This window comes from Micrasema longulum, unplaced genomic scaffold (assembly GCF_059751315.1).
Source record: "Micrasema longulum isolate JH-2025_06_02 unplaced genomic scaffold, ASM5975131v1 h1tg003312l, whole genome shotgun sequence".
Taxonomy (NCBI): domain Eukaryota; kingdom Metazoa; phylum Arthropoda; class Insecta; order Trichoptera; family Brachycentridae; genus Micrasema; species Micrasema longulum.
The window spans coordinates 22,585-38,956 of NW_028280389.1; the positions used below are offsets into that span (position 1 = coordinate 22,585).

The 16,372-nt window shown below is 32.2% G+C and overlaps 1 protein-coding gene across 1 annotated transcript; it reads right to left on the reverse strand.

The window, feature by feature from the left end:
* Nucleotides 1-2,500: 2,500 nt before the first annotated feature.
* Nucleotides 2,501-15,672, reverse strand: LOC148270875 (lipase 1-like). Its single transcript, XM_088242108.1, has 8 exons — nt 15,556-15,672; nt 13,637-13,835; nt 12,891-13,002; nt 8,444-8,684; nt 7,044-7,199; nt 5,994-6,075; nt 3,916-4,058; nt 2,501-2,950 (listed from the first exon to the last, which is right to left on the reverse strand). The coding sequence occupies exons 1-8, from the start codon at nt 15,670-15,672 to the stop codon at nt 2,777-2,779; spliced, it is 1,224 nt and encodes a 407-aa protein (XP_088098234.1). The 3' UTR covers nt 2,501-2,776.
* Between the last annotated feature and the right edge of the window lie 700 nt (nt 15,673-16,372).

Genomic DNA, 16,372 nt, shown 5'->3' on the forward strand with positions numbered 1-16,372 from the left:
GTGAATGTTACACAGTGTGTAAAGTGGCCACTTAAACCAGCCATTGACAGGTCATAAGCCCTGTAGATGCCTAGACTTCTATATTACCTTCTCCTTAATTTTCTTCATCTCTGTTGTAATATGTTAATATGAACAGCTCCCCAGGTAGTTGAATCCAGTCCTTGTCTACAAAAATTTGGACAAACTCAAAATATTATAGTATACTTATTTGTATGAAAAAATAAGCTGGAATAATCGGCTTGTTTCTTGGCTAACCGCAGGCGCTGGACGCGGTTTATTGAAATTTATATTTATATTAGGATAAAAATACAAACGATGGAAATGATTTAAAATAAATGCTAATTATTTATTTGTTTTTCTGTAAATAAAGTTACAATAAAACATTATTATGGTTAGTCAAATATAATGGTAAGCTGTGCATAATCGCTTCTATACACGGTTCGCCCCTGCTATATTGATGATAGAAAAGGCTTCAGAATCCTAAACAAAAAATATGTTTGTATTTTTAGTCAAAAGTTTATTATAAACTGAGATAATGAAGTTCGGAATGAAAAATATGTTAAAGGAGTTTTAAAATAATGGTGTTTTACTCATGTTTTAGTTCATGATAAAAAATGAGATCGTATTTATCCTATAGGATACATTGCCAAGAAAAGGGTTAAAATTAAACACACTAAATTATATTTACAAAGATTTTAATTTTAATAATGTATTGGTAATTTTGTTTTTTATTAATGTAAGACAGCTCAATTTGTTTTTTAAATTTGGTATTCTTTCTGTGATTTAATTAGATATCTAAATTTTGTGCTTACGTACCTATATTGTATTAAGTATTTTTTAAATATTCTAATGATATGTATTATTTATGACGTATTAGTTTTTGTTTGATTAATCAGACATTTGTTTTTTGTTTAATCGCATTATTTTGTAAAGCTGTGCGTTGTTGTTCATAACTTAACAAAATATGTATGACCTCAGTAAAAAATCTAATTGTAGGTTAAAGGATATAAAGAATGAATGCCAATAAAGGAAATTTATATATTTTTTATTGTTTTTATCGTTTTTATTGTAAATTATTATGACTTAACACGGGCACAGCCTAAAAAGCCCTAATAAATTTATGAACATGTAAACGAGTGTAATTTTGAATAAATAAATAGTAAATATATGTATAACTTACGGTGTTATTGTATTAAAATAGGTTTGTTTAAAATTGAAAAAAAAATATATTGAACAAATGCTTATTTAATTTAGTTATCAAAATGGTATAACATTTACTGCGTTTTATTTCAAAAAATGTTTTGCTGTTTTTCTACAAAAGAAGCTCATTGGGAAAGTATTATATGATTGGGGTTTCAAATGTAAACATTTGTTGAATTTTATTAAAGAGACATGTGTTTAATAAAAACTAAAAACACAAATCTCAAGCAAAACGGAGAGTGTATACCTAATTTTAATACCCACGTTTCATAGGTAAAAAAATCAATTTAATTATAGTCACATAGTACACACGTACCGGAACAATCCCCGGCACGGCGACACAGTACTCGAAAGTGGGCCATAGACGCTACCAAGCCTATCATACCATGGCACTTGTAATTTGAAGACTTCTGACTAATAACCTGGATGATCGAAGTATGTATGCTGACGAGTAGTTGACGAGTTGCTGACGAGTTGTTTGTATGCAACTCAGCAGGACTTTAATTTAAGAATATTTTGTAAGTATTTTTGAAAAATAAATAAAAAAAATAAAAAAATTAAAGTCGCTAGAATTCCACTCGTCCACACGTTTTGAAGCTGCATGACGATTGGTAATCTAGCTTATATATGTTAATGTTATTAAAAATATCAACAAAATATCTATATTACATTTATATGTTTAAAAAACTGTATACTTTATCATTCTCGAAATATTAGAATACACATAAAGAATTACTGTCGGATTGCTATTCTCAATGAAATGAGTGAAAGTAATTTCGGACTGTCGATTATGCCATTTTGTATGTAATCTGAATGTATACAATAGATCGAATAAAACTATTATAATGTAACAAATTACAGCGGGGATGGAGAATACCTTAGAAAGGGGAATATGGTAGTCTAGGCATCTACAGTGCTTATGACCTGTCGTTGGCTGGTTTAAGACTTTTATATTCCCTTTTCTAAAGTATTCTTCATCTCCATCCCTGTTGTAATTGGTTAATCTTAATGACTCCCGAGGGGGTGAAATCCAGTCTTTTGTCTACAAACATTTGGAAAAGCTTAAATATTGTAATATTATAATGTATAATTTCGTCTTATTTAATATCAAAATACATGATATCATTTGCTGAAAAAGTATTATTTTCTTTCACATTTATTTTGGAATATATTTCTAACATTTTTTAAATTAATTATCTTAATTTTTAAAAATACAACCTTTAAAAATAAGTACACTATTGATTTACAAATATCATACAAAACAAATCAAGAAACAATTTTACTTAACGAAACTGACATGAGAGAAAGGCAGTGAATAAATAACATTTTTTAAATATATTTATAATAGTCCAAAAACGTTGTAGAATTTTGAACCGTATTTTACTTAATTGGTTTGAATAATAATTAATATTTGTTTGCATTAAAACCCTTTTATCCATCAAATTTATCCATTCCTATTTCTGTTCTCAAATCTTGAGTTATTTAATAAATTACTGTACATAAAATGAAGTTTTAAGTTATATTGCATGGAATTTTGTTTTTGTAACAATTACGATCGATTGTAAAATGATAGATATTAATTAAATAATTGTGAAAAGTAAATCATCGCCGTCACAACTTCATCGTTCAGTAGCGGTTTTATGTCTTTGGCCCATATGAAGTCTAAGTGATTGAATTTCTTGTACTGTAATTCTATGTCGTAGACTTCTGGGGTAGTTTTTCTCAGTTCACCTATTAACTTCTCAGCAATCTGTAAAATCATTAACGGTACAAAATGTTATAATCGATAACTTAAATGGGTAGCGCCAGTTTAGTAATAATTATACATCAAGGGCTCTGACATCTTTGAATATTTATTTATTCTACAAAATATCAAACGTTAAAAAAATCATGTGTCTTGGGTGACCAGTGCCGAAAACTCTTTTCATTATTCTTTTATTAGTTATAGAGACACTACAGGATGAAATTTTCAATGCAGAGTCAATTAAAGTCAACCGCCGCTTTGGATTTTATTGAAAAACTTATATTGGAGGATGCTTATGCTATGAATAAACAGCTGGCAGAAATGGTAGAGGTATCATTTCTATTTTGAGAATCCTGAATCATCCCTGTATGTCAAAAGTCAGTGCAAGGTGGGTGCCGAGAATGCTTATGCCGCTTGAAAAGCGATAGCGCATCAAGAGTTCCCGCTTCATTTTAGACCTCTTCCTAGACAATGTGGATGATTTTTTTAATCGGGTTATTACCGGAGATGAAGCGTGGGTTCATCATTATGAGGCGGAAACTAAATTCCATGCGGTTACATGAAATAAGTTTATGGTATCGCAATCGATCATGGCCACTGTTTAAGAAGAAGGTATTTTGTTAATTGACTACCGAAAAAATGTGTCACTATAATCGGAACATACTTAGGTAATCTATGCAGTACTTTAAAAAAGCTGTGAAGGAGGAAAAATAAAGGAATATTGACTGAAAGTGTCTACTTCTCCAGGACAACGCGCCTGTGCACAAGAACAATGTTGCAATGACTGTTGTTCACAAATATGGCCTGCCTACAACAGTTCACACCTGGACTCGATCCATTATTGTTTATTCCCAAATTTAATAATAATCTTAACGTAAAGAAATTTACAAGCGATGAAGAAGTTATTTCAGTAATTTCAACCCATTTTCAATACAACGGTGAAACATTTTTTTTACGAGAGTATAAGTTACCTCTGGTGTCGCCAAAAGATCATTCTGCCCAAAGAAGACAACCGCTGGTGCTTTATTTGCTGTCAGGTCATATGGTGGAGGTGTGGTCCGGCGATACCTCCTTAGATTTTCTATGGTCCCGTAGTCGTATTGCGATAGCACACCTGTATAAAAGTAATTATTTTTTAATGGAGGTTAAATAGGGTTCGACCTCGCCCGCTACGCTTGAAAAAGTTTTGCAAAGTAAATTAGGAATGGTATGGACCGACGAAAAGGCACATCTTGCCCACCATATATTACGACTTTATACAGGATTTTTATGTATTGACGCCCATAGGGCATGGATATACATACATATATAAATTAAGCAATATAAAAATATTTTACAAAACACCAAAATTATTATTAAATTATTTATTTGTTCCACAATTGATAAATTTCTCCCATTCATGACTCGGTTATTAGCGGGACGTGTAAAATAAATATAGATTGCCATTGTAGGTATTAATTTTCTAACCGTTTTGCATGCGGGCAAAATTAGTGTAATGAATAATTAAGTCTGGTTGGGCTGTGCGGGACACGAACTAAAACAACCCAGCAGTTCAGAAAAAAACCTATTTTATAAGTTAATAGTGTGAATAAGAACAAAAGTTCCTTTATCAATCTCCTGCTCGATAGTAAGCAAAAAACACTTAAATTATTCTTACTCGTATATACACTAGTCGACTTAAGTTTTCGAACTTTCTTGTAATTTGTAGTTTGATGAAAAACAACTTTTTTGTAATAAAGCTTTACCGAATATTTATTTTTCGTGGTCCTTGTATTATATTTTATTGATCGACATGCCTTTTGTAATGCTAAACTCGAAATTGAAATACCATTTACTATAAATTAAAGCATTTGCCTTAAAAACTTTGAAATTTAGCGAGTAATATTTTCGAGTTGTGGCAACATTATATTATCATATGTTCATTCAAAACCAATCATAGAGCAGATAGAAATGGCCTATACTCCAATTAGGTCACTCGAAGATGCAACATGATAACTTTTGCAATTGTTTTACTTAGCCATTCCTTAAAATAAACTGCTCAGGTTTTTTTTTATTTTTGCATCATTGAAAATACTCTTAAAATGCCAAAGCGTGCTGATAGGTCACCTGGAAAAAGAAGCAGAGCAGTTACACTTCGTGAAGAAGTCTATACATTTGGAGAAATTGCTAAAATATTGGGCGATGGAGCTACCAAGTCTGGAGTAAGTAAGGTTTGCCAACGTTACAAGGAGACCAAAAATACAAGAACTGCCCCTAAATCCGGCTGAAAACCGAAGGTTTCACTACAAGATTAAAGAAGCATTTGTCGACTTGCCCTACAGGATCGCCGTCAAACATCTAAAGATATAAATAAAGTCCTTAAAGCTGCTGGACTTGATATTACTGACAGAACAATTAGGAAAAAAATATACAGGAATGGATTACTAATAAGAACACATAGAGAAAGCCTTACCTGAACATAAATCAGAGGCAAACACTACTGAAATGGGCTGCAACGTATAAGAATTGGACGACAGAAGACTGGGCAAATGGAGTAATGAGACCATAATTTCTATTTTTGGGAGTGATGGGATCAGATTTGTTCGTCGTCGTCAAGGCGAAGATATGCTACCAGAATGCACCACTGCGACAATGAAGCATCCTGTGTGTGTGATGGTGTGGGCTTGCATGACAAGAGATGGTGTTAGACGACTGGGAGGGGTAGAAAATACAATTACTGCTAAAAGGTACCAAGATTTGATTCTGTAATTTATTTCTTCCATAGATTTCGTGGTAAATCATTGAAAAGCTTACTTCCCATATATGTATAGTGATTAGGTGCGAAGGTTTTTCACGGTCACTGTTTTCAATATGTTTCTTTTTTGGGTGATACCGTATGTGTTGGGTTTGTTCCGACGTTTCGGCTACCATTGCAGGAGCCATCTTCAGGGTAAACATCTTCAGGGTAAACATAGGTAGCCGAAACGTCGGAACAAATCCAACACACACGGTATCACCCAAAAAAGAAACATATTGATGTATAGTGATGTTTGTTATATACTATTCTTACCTGTTAACTCTAACTGCATGTAATGTTCTAAAAGCTTGAGTGATGCTGGTTGTAACTTAGCCAAATACTCTGCCTGTTTGTCCTAAAATATTACAGGATATCAATTGAATTATCATTATGAATACATGCATTCATCAGAAAAAACATAGATCATTTAATAGGTTAAGATTATATTATATATTTATTCCTATATGTATTATTTATTTATCTATTTATTTATCTATTTATTTTACACTTTATATACATATACAATTTATATAAATATAAGGGCGGGCATATTGCCTTAAGCCAATTTCTTCCTACCTACCCAAAACGTTCAGTTTGAGAAAATTACAAGTACATGAACACATTTTAACAGAATACAGTTTAAAACAAAATCTAGCTTTAAAATTTTGATTTATAATTTTATACGAAAATTAAAAACAAAAGCTAACTAAAAAATTTACACTATACTATAAAGAGAGGAGAGGAGAGGTGATAGGATGGAAAGAAGAAGGATAAAGGAACAACTCGAAAATTTAGATAGTGACATTTCAATCTTGATTTAAATGTAAATAAATAAGGGGAGTCTCTAACATTAGTGGGTAGATTATTCCACAATCGATCAGCTACTACTGTGAAAGAGGAGGCTAGAAAATTAGAGCGGTGAAGGGGTATTAAAAGGGTTCTCTCGTTTCTAGAGCGAAGAGATAGTCCATGTTGTGATAGAGGTTTGAAGAGCTCTCTCAGATAAACAGGCAAAGTGGGATAATTCAAAATATATTACTACCAGACCCGATAGACGTTGTCCTGCCCGAACGTTGGCTTGCCTGGTGTTAGCTGGTTTAGCAAATGTTTTTTCACATTTTCGATAAACTATTATTCCAAGGGCAATCTGTGACGTTGTTTGTAAGCTTGAATAGGAATAATTCGTCTTCGTGTACTCTTCTATTCTCCGGGGATTGAATTGCATTTGAAGTACAATCAAATTTATGTTTTATTAAATTGATTTATTTTTTCTATATCCTTACTATTTTGTTCACATGTATTTTATATTATTGTGTAACGCACCCAATCCACTTGCTCATAGTCTTCTCCTAAGTATTTCATCATAATCATCATACAATCACTGGGCTTCTGATTGTTGGAAATACACCACTGACTGAATGCGTAGCTCACCGGCTCGTAGCCCACAAATTGATCCTGTTTCAATGCACGCATTATCCTCTGGAAACATTGGTTTATAAAGTTAAATATTATTTCTATTCTAACCACCATTCGCATATAGCGCAATATCACACAATAATGCAAAACGCAAAATATTACATTCACAAACATGCACGTGATGTGAGAATGGGCCGTGTTGCATGAGTTCGTTATTTTCAGTTTCTCGACAATTTGATGATTGAGAATGGCTCATGGCTAATTGCCCCACGAAAGTTTCAATTAAATCACGTTTAAAGTTAAATAAAGGTGCGTTTTCATTTTGACATTAACGCAAAAATTATTTAACTGAACTTTTTTTGTGAAATGGAATCTTCGATTTGACTCTTCGTGCTGTTAAGAATATCATTGAGTTATCTAAATGATTTGGCTTAATTCATACTTACTCGTATGTATCAAACAAAACATACAATGTATTACATTTTTCTAGTGACAATTCCTTGGTGGAACTGCATTTTAATTAATAATAATAATAATGGTTTATCAACAAAACGAACAATTTCTTTCGTACACATTTAGGTAATAGATTTCTCTTGATCGTGTCTAGTCTGCCTAACTAGGTACAACCCGTTTTAAGGTAGACATTTTTATGCAAAATAAACAGTACATTACTACCTACTAGGTAATTTATTATATAGTCACACAATATTAAATTGTATAATTTATTATTTAAGAATGTAAATTTTCCGTATTTTCTCGTACCTAAACCCAGTAACCAATTTTTTTACAAATTTATTTTATTGAATCCGGGTGATGGTTTTGCAATGTTTAGGTAACATTGAATATTTTGGGGCCCATAAACCTTAAGTTTGTTTGCCTGAATTCAGAGTTTGCGGTATACCCCATGACCCATCCTCTAGTTTGACTTCTGGTAGTGTGGAGGTGTTCTTATGGGATTTGGTAGAATAATTTGCTTTCACAAACATTATTATTCTAAAAATATATAATTACCTTATATCGAAGATCTCAAATTCCTCAAATAATTGAATCTATTATTTCATAATCAATTATTTTTCCTAATTATTTATGTGCAACACATCCATGTCCATTTAAAATATCAAATGAATTTAGTTAAAAAATAGGCAAATAGCTCATAAAGTTAAAACTTTGAATATTAAAGTTTTACCATTTTGTCAGTTGGTTCACTTCAACAGCAATGGGCGCATTAATTAACAACTTGTTGCCTTACTTATATTATATTGCAATAAAGCAATTTAATACCATTTTTATTTTAATGAAGCCTTTACCCCAAATCCGGTTTTTATGTACAAGTTTGCCAGTCCTTTTATACCGGAGCCTATTGCTGGTATAGGCGCTAAGGCGGTAAAGGAAGCCACCCGGGCCGTCATCTCGGGCCGGGCGCTGCACATGATAAAGTAGGAGGTAGTTCCCATACTGAAGCCGATATAATGCACGCGTGCCCTGCCCGTAATTTTCAGCACGGTCTCGATGATCGCGGGCGTGTCCAGGCTTCCGTGCTCGTCTAAACTGAAAAATATATCGTTTACATGTCTCTAAAGCTAGGGTTTCCTAGGACAGCGGTGCCCGTATTTTTACGGCCGTAGTAAACGGTGATGCGGTAGACAGCCGTCGTAACGTCGACTAGAGAGTGGTTTCCTAGGGAAACGGTGTTAAATGGTGTTGATAACACCGTTTTCCTAGAAAACCACACTCTAGTCACCGTTACGACGGTTATCCACCGCATCACCGTTCACTACGGCCGTTAAAATACGGGCACCGCTGTCCTAGGAAACCCTAGCTTTACAGCAGTTGTTACTCTACACAGCGTTACATCAGGCATGGGCAACCTTTATTTAGCAAAATAGTCATCCTCACATTTAAAACACGTATAGGTTCTAGTAAGTTCCAGTAAAGACGTGCGACGCACTCTGGATTGTAATAATTTTCTTGATAAATAATTGCAGTCCAAGTCCAGTAAAATTCTAGTTCTAAAATTTATTTTTTTAAATCTGTAATTTTGAATTCCCACAAAAACTGTCATTTCATTGGCCACGCCCCTAATACGTAACGATTCTTGTTTATTTGTTCCTGATCATTTAAATTTGTTTAGAACATTGTCACGAATCTTAAAGTCACAACTGTCAAGGCCAAACATCGGGTTGTGGTCCCGTGGCTAGTGTCTCGGACTCACAGCTCAAAGGTCCGTGGTTCGAACCCCACTCTACCCCTACTTGATTTAATTTTCTAATAGTGAGTTATTTACAACTCGTAGAAAATGGCCCTCAAAATTTAATATTTGGGTAAATCATAAGAACGCAAATATTTCTTTTATCAAAAAAAAAAGAAAAAACCATGTTGAGTTTCTCTAGCGACGTTTTTTTTTAAATTTCTTTTTTTAATTTATGCATGAAAACATTTCTCTCAATATCCATATTGAATTTGAAAATACAATTAATTATTCTAAATCCATTTCATATATTTTTATCGGTATTCGTAGTATGTGATATTTCTCTATTATTCCAACGCAACGTTCCGAATGAATTTATTAATTTCCCGTAAAATCAGATTTAACGTTTCATATCGTCATGAGTAGAACAACGATGAATGTGATTTTCTTCAACTTTACATTAGAGCGGTTATTTTTTTTGACGCTATGTCACAACTGGATAAGTTCGAAAATATATCATTTGATTCTTGGGTTAGTTAAATATATATATATATATATATATCAGGGGCGAACCGTGTATAGAAGCGATTATGCGCAGCTTACCATTATATTTGACTAACCATAAAAATGTTTTATTGTAACTTTATTTAAAGAAAAACAAATAAATAATTACCATTTATTTTAAATCGTTTCCACCGTTTGTATTTTTATCCTAATATAAACATAATTTTTTATAAAGCGCGGCCAGCGCCTGAGGTGAGCTAAAAAACTAGCCGATTATTCCAGCTTATTTTTTTATACAAATAAGTATACTATATTTTGAATGTCTTAACCCTAGTGCGGGTTTTTTCTCCTAGATTAAACTTGCAGATCATACAAATTATTTGAAGATTCTTGATTTGGAAAACAGTATTTCAAACAATGTTTCTTAAGGACCATTTTTCTTTGAGATGGTACTTTTGACATAAGACTATAATTACTTTCATGCGTCATATTGCAGGACATATAGCGCTCCACGCGGCCGTTTTTAGCTCTATTAATTGCTAGAACAATTCGGCCAGTTGACATTTCAATTGAATACCTAATATCAACTTCTATTCTAATGAATTATATATTAAAGTAATGGATAGTATATTTATATAATATAATATATCACGAAGTTACATCGTTTGAGTTGATTTCATGGATGAGAGTTGTTGTAACACACTGAACCACAGGAAAATATAAATTTATAGTACATATTACTTACATTATATTATGTACCTCCTATGTAAGTACAAATATATGTTTTTTTATAGCTTACCTGTAAATAAAATCACCATTTGCCACTGATATATATATATATATATATTAAATTTGGAATATGAAGGTTTTATATAATATTTTTAAGATCAAATTTAAAAGAAAATCAATGGCCCATTTTTCGCACATCCGTCATTGTTCTACGATTCTCCTCTTATATTGGATTTAACGCTTCGAATAAAAAAAGCTCGTTTGTAATGGACCTTGCTGTATGTTACTGTTGAATATAACATGGTGTCTTTTGTTGAACCATTTCCGTAAAAAATCACCAATATGTACACGAATACACTTGTTTTTATGACCATAAACCTGTAGTATAATTTGCTTGTTGAGAATTGAAAATTGAAGCTCCTACCCCAGTTAGAGATTGGCAGAAGAAACAAGAGTTTTTGTATTTATTACACGGCGAATAAATAATTAATTAAATTACATAACATGTATAGTGCGTGTGTTACGGCGTTGAAGAGTAAAACTGGCTGCACTTGAACTACATGATGGAACTGAGTGGGTCGAGCTGACTTGTTGGGCTGACTGTTCGGGCTGATGGAGCGTTATTTATTTATATATAACGGTTCAAACAACCTTTTACAGAAAAAATCACAGCAGTGAACAATTCATTATGCAATACATAATATGAAATATAACTATATAATTCAACTAAATAATTAAATCTAAACAATTTGTAATTTTTTTTTAAAACTGCAAAAAGTAAAAAAAAACATTCAAATATAAATTGACGAGTAAAAGATAACAAATTGAAGTGAGAAAACCTTATGTTTTAAATATAAATACAACAAATTAAAATTGAGAATAGTTTAACATAAACAAAAAGTAACTAGTATTTAGCTAGGTTATAATGAAAAAAAAAATAATGCTACAATAAGATTTTATAAATAATACGTTTTTTGGATCAATGTGAAAGCTTAAGTAATCTTAATAACACCTTTATATTATCAGTTGGTTGGAAGAAGTTGGAATTTGGCAATGAATCCACAAATGTATAATTTATATATAAAGAAATAAACAAAAATTCGTATCCAAAAAAAACAAAGTTAAATTTATTAATATATTTTAAAATAAATACATTCCTTTTCTAAAAAATAACGAGTGAGATTACATTTTAATTATAATTTTAATTTAAGTTTTCACGCCTTGTGGTCTCTTCAAAGGTCACGTTCCTATGTGCATGTCACTGTGGCGTGAATATACTCTAATGTCTTGCAGAATATAATGTATTGTATTCAACATAAATTTATGATTGGCTCCGTCGATCGTCGTTCTATATTTCGGGTGAAATTATTAAGCACGCGCGTGTGTTGCCGATCATGGACTATGAACCCCACAAACCTTTATTATAATTATCGATGTTCAGCTCGATATATAAAAATAAATTAGAACACAGCTATCTAACAAGATTTACATCTGTTGGTGGCCTAGTAGTACCAAAATTTAAAAATAAATATGGACAACGTACGTTGGATTATATTGTTCCAAAAGTATTTAATTTGTTGCCACTTGACATGAAAACATGTCATAGTAAAAATAAAATTAAGTTTCTATTTCGTAAGTGGTTAGTAGATAAAACGTTCCTATATTGATTTATTATTTATGTAATACATTTTTTTTTTATTTTTTTTTTTTTACAAATATATATATATATATTAATTTTTTTTTATCCCTCATTGAATACATTTTTGTTATTTTCTTGGGTTAACCTTTTCTTTTCTTTTATTACTTTCTTATTTTCTTATTTCATTTACATTTTTTAGATCTTAATTTTAATATGTACTTTTAATTTTCTTACTAATTTTTTTTTTCTGTAGATATGAATTAAAATTCTCGATTTACTTTACTTTGTTTAATTTTTTTTTCTTGTTTTGATTACATTTATAAGCACACACTATTTATATATGTGTCTATTATTTTTTTTTCTTATATTTAAAATATATTTAAGTAAATTACTATTCTTTAATTTTAATTGTATTAATTGTATTATTTTACTCTATTTTCTTACTAAAAAAAAAAAATATATATATCTTTAAACTATTTTTATGTTTATTATTTTATACGTATACAGTATTATGTCTGTACTCTTCTTATCTGATTATTAATTAAAACTAATGTCTGAGCACCCGATGACAAACTATTATTGAATAGTTTATCGGGACAAAATATATCTTAATACTTTGTTTTCTTTATAATGTATTAATATTGTAATAATATGTATATTTTATTGAATAAAGACTATATATATATAATCTTACCCGAAGTTCCAGAAAGCTGCCTTCTTTTTGCTGAGCGTTTTATGCGATGTGTACAAGTTTCCCCGATAATTACCAATCCACACATCGAAACCCTCATCAGCTAGGAGGTATCCTAGAAAAAAAAAAAATACGACTACCAATAAGGAAACTACGAGAATTTGGATTTAAAAAATGTTTGCTTACACGCGGCAACAATTAGAGCGTTTAATTGAAATGCGAAGTTTAAAAAAGAATAAAAAAATAGCCTATTTTAAAAAGTCCCAGTTTCGCGTGAACAGGTGTTTTTTATAACCAATCAACTATAGCGTTATGTTATTATGGCAACCTCAACAAATTTCCAGTGTCCAGGGTAGCCATGTTTTTCGGCGTTTAGAGGGTACAAATATTTTTTTTTTAGAATTGTATGGTGTTTAAGTAAAAGTCGGAGGTTCAGGAAGTTTTAATGAGCGAAGCAAATGGGATAGACGTTGGGTAAATTTAAAGTATAAAATATTTAGATATGACTTAAATGTGGAGATATTTTTTTTGCAGAAACTTTGCAGATGACGACTGTAAAATATCCGCGTTCCAGGTTCGACGCAACTAAAATTATTTGAAATTTAAAATTCAGATTTTAAGACACCCAATATATATGTTGAGAAATACGGGTTAGCTTAGGTATTTGTAAATCCCTAGACATACATATTTCCTTTTCACATCTATGTTTTTCACGTTTGTAACCGTCTAGCTCAATGATCTTCACGTACCGAGACTCCTGGTTTTCCCCATCCTTATAAACTCCTCGGAGCTGCAGGTGATGCCGTGCATGATGACCACGGGGGCAGCGCGACGCGCAGCCACGCCCGGCCGGCGCAAACGGTGCACGCCGAGCACGTAGCCGTCTACTGTGTGCGCCGCGTGCTCCTCCACCGAGTACTCGGGACCCTCGCGCGCCACCAGCTCTTGCTATAATTAAAGCCGCTTATAGAAGACATCAAGCACTGTCATGTTACCGACTTAGTGGATACCATGTCATAAAAAAATAAAAATATTTTGATGATTTATTTTGAGGTGTGGCAACCCGCGTAAAGTCGATAAAACAGGTCGCCTCTTGTCACAATGGCGTTGATAAAAACGCGTGCGCTTCAGGATCGATAAGATGAACCAAACCGAAATGAGAAGGTTACCTTGAACTAGAAGGATCGGAGCCAAATCGTAAGTTAAAACCCCATCTTTAACTTGACCAATGCAGAACTGAACGAGCAACTAATCTGATTCAATATTGACACAGGGCTTCTCCTCCATAACCTAAATTTATGCCATTTTCATACTTTGAATAAGTTTGAATTTTTTAATTGCATCTTGAAGATAAGATGAAATATTTAAGCTTTCGGATGAGAAGTCCACTACATACATATTTATATTATACTGGGGGTTATCTCGTCAAAAAAAAACATATTTTACTTTCGTTGTCGGCTTCGTGGTGTAATGGTCAGCGCGTTTGCCCACCATGGAAGAGGTCTCGGGTTCGATTCCCGACGTGGTTGATATTAAATATTTATCTAAAAAGGTGTTTTCACACTAGAATATTTCGTAGTCCCTGGACTGGTACCTGAAGCGTAAGGCTGATCATCTTACCTTTATGAAACAAAAATGATCAAGATACGCTGCGATTGGTGCACCAATGTAGTTCCCTATGCACCATTAGGTGTGGGAAGGGGACGATGATGAAATATAAAACTAGAGATAGTTGGAAAATAGCAATAATCCACTTCATAAGAAACGTTCGGGAGTTCTAACAATCAATAAGGAACAATTCATGAAGAAGATGACCATTAGATGGATCTCACCGTGGATATCCTCAAGTAGATGATTGAAATTCTGATAAAATTGTATTCTTGTTAAATTTATCTAGTTTGATAGCTTAATAGTTTTCTAGTTGTTAAAATTAAAACCGATCGTTTATCGTAGATTTAGAAAAAGAACTTCACATTGTATTTATCTATATATATTTTGCATTTTATTTTGTAATAAACTTTGTAATATACCATTTGGGCATCTTTCATTTAATATTTGTCAGATCACCCGGGGAAAATCTGTGAGCGCCGTCAATTGAAAGATATTTTTTTATAGAGTAACTTGTGAAAGACTGAGTTGGTTGGTTGGTTAAGACACTTTGTGACGGGGATCATGGAGGGCCTCCTTAGCGACTTCTCTTAAATTCGTCATGCTCCCGGTCCAAACGGTGACAGCACACATGAAATGGTCAATCCGTCCAAGCGACCAATGCTTACATTTATGCACAGTGAGTCTCATAATGGACTAAACAGCTCGAAAAATGAAGCTGTTAATTCGAGCAGCGAGCACTGGTGACTCTACTTACTGGCTAGTGCGTGTATTGCACCGGCAAACATTAATTTGTTTAAAGAAAGTAGTTTGATTTGCTTATTATGTTCAAGATTTATACGAATATTTAATGAAATCAGTATGCCCTTTCCGCCGCTCTATCTATTGTGAGGATTTAACGGTATTGTCGGCTGTGGTCTTATTATCAAATATCTTAAATTAAATGAACACATTTTCGTACTTCGTAAATATCGATTTTACATTGTACCGTCTCGATATGTACCGATGAAGATAGCGTTTGTAATCGCGGCTCAGGAGAACCAAGTCCGATCGGACAAACCACAGCTGTCGCCACCCCCAAGCCATTATTTTCAATGAATGCACTAGATTTGGACAGTCTATCCAGAAGACGGAAACCTAGTGATTTAATGTTTCTTTTTAAGATAGTAAATGGCATGTTGGACTCTCCTGATTTGCTAAATATTATTCAATTCCGATTACCTGTTAGGACTACTAGACATGATGTGCCATTTCATATAGAAATTGCTGCAACAAATTATGCTATTCACGAATTCGTAAATTCGAATAAATACGTATGACTAGATTTTTTATTTTTGTAGTTACAATTTATTTTTTCTTAATTTTTTAAAGGGGTTTATTATTTTATTTTCATTATATTTTATTTTTCAAATTGATGAGAACCCCTTAGCTCTGAGCACGAGACAGTTTGTATTATACCCGAGTGTTCAATATTATGTTACATTGCAACAGTTCTAACGAATCAAGAATTTGTGATTTTCACTATTTTTTTACCCAAGTTCCTTAAGTATAATAAATTGCGTATTTATAATACTATAGTACAATGCATAAAACATATATTATTTCATAATTTTGTAATCGAACACTGTTATGTTTGTCATAATGTGTTTATTTATTTATTTTTCTTTCTGTTGACGCCCATGGGGCTTTTACATTATACATACTATATAATAAGAAAAAGTTACACTTAAACATAATTAACATTTTTTTCAAATATAAAAATTTAAAAAAAATATTTTTTAAATTTAAAAATAAAGTTACATAGTTAACATAATACACCATTAAGACATAATACATACATTATATTATGTTTATAATATAAGGCATAGTAGGATTCA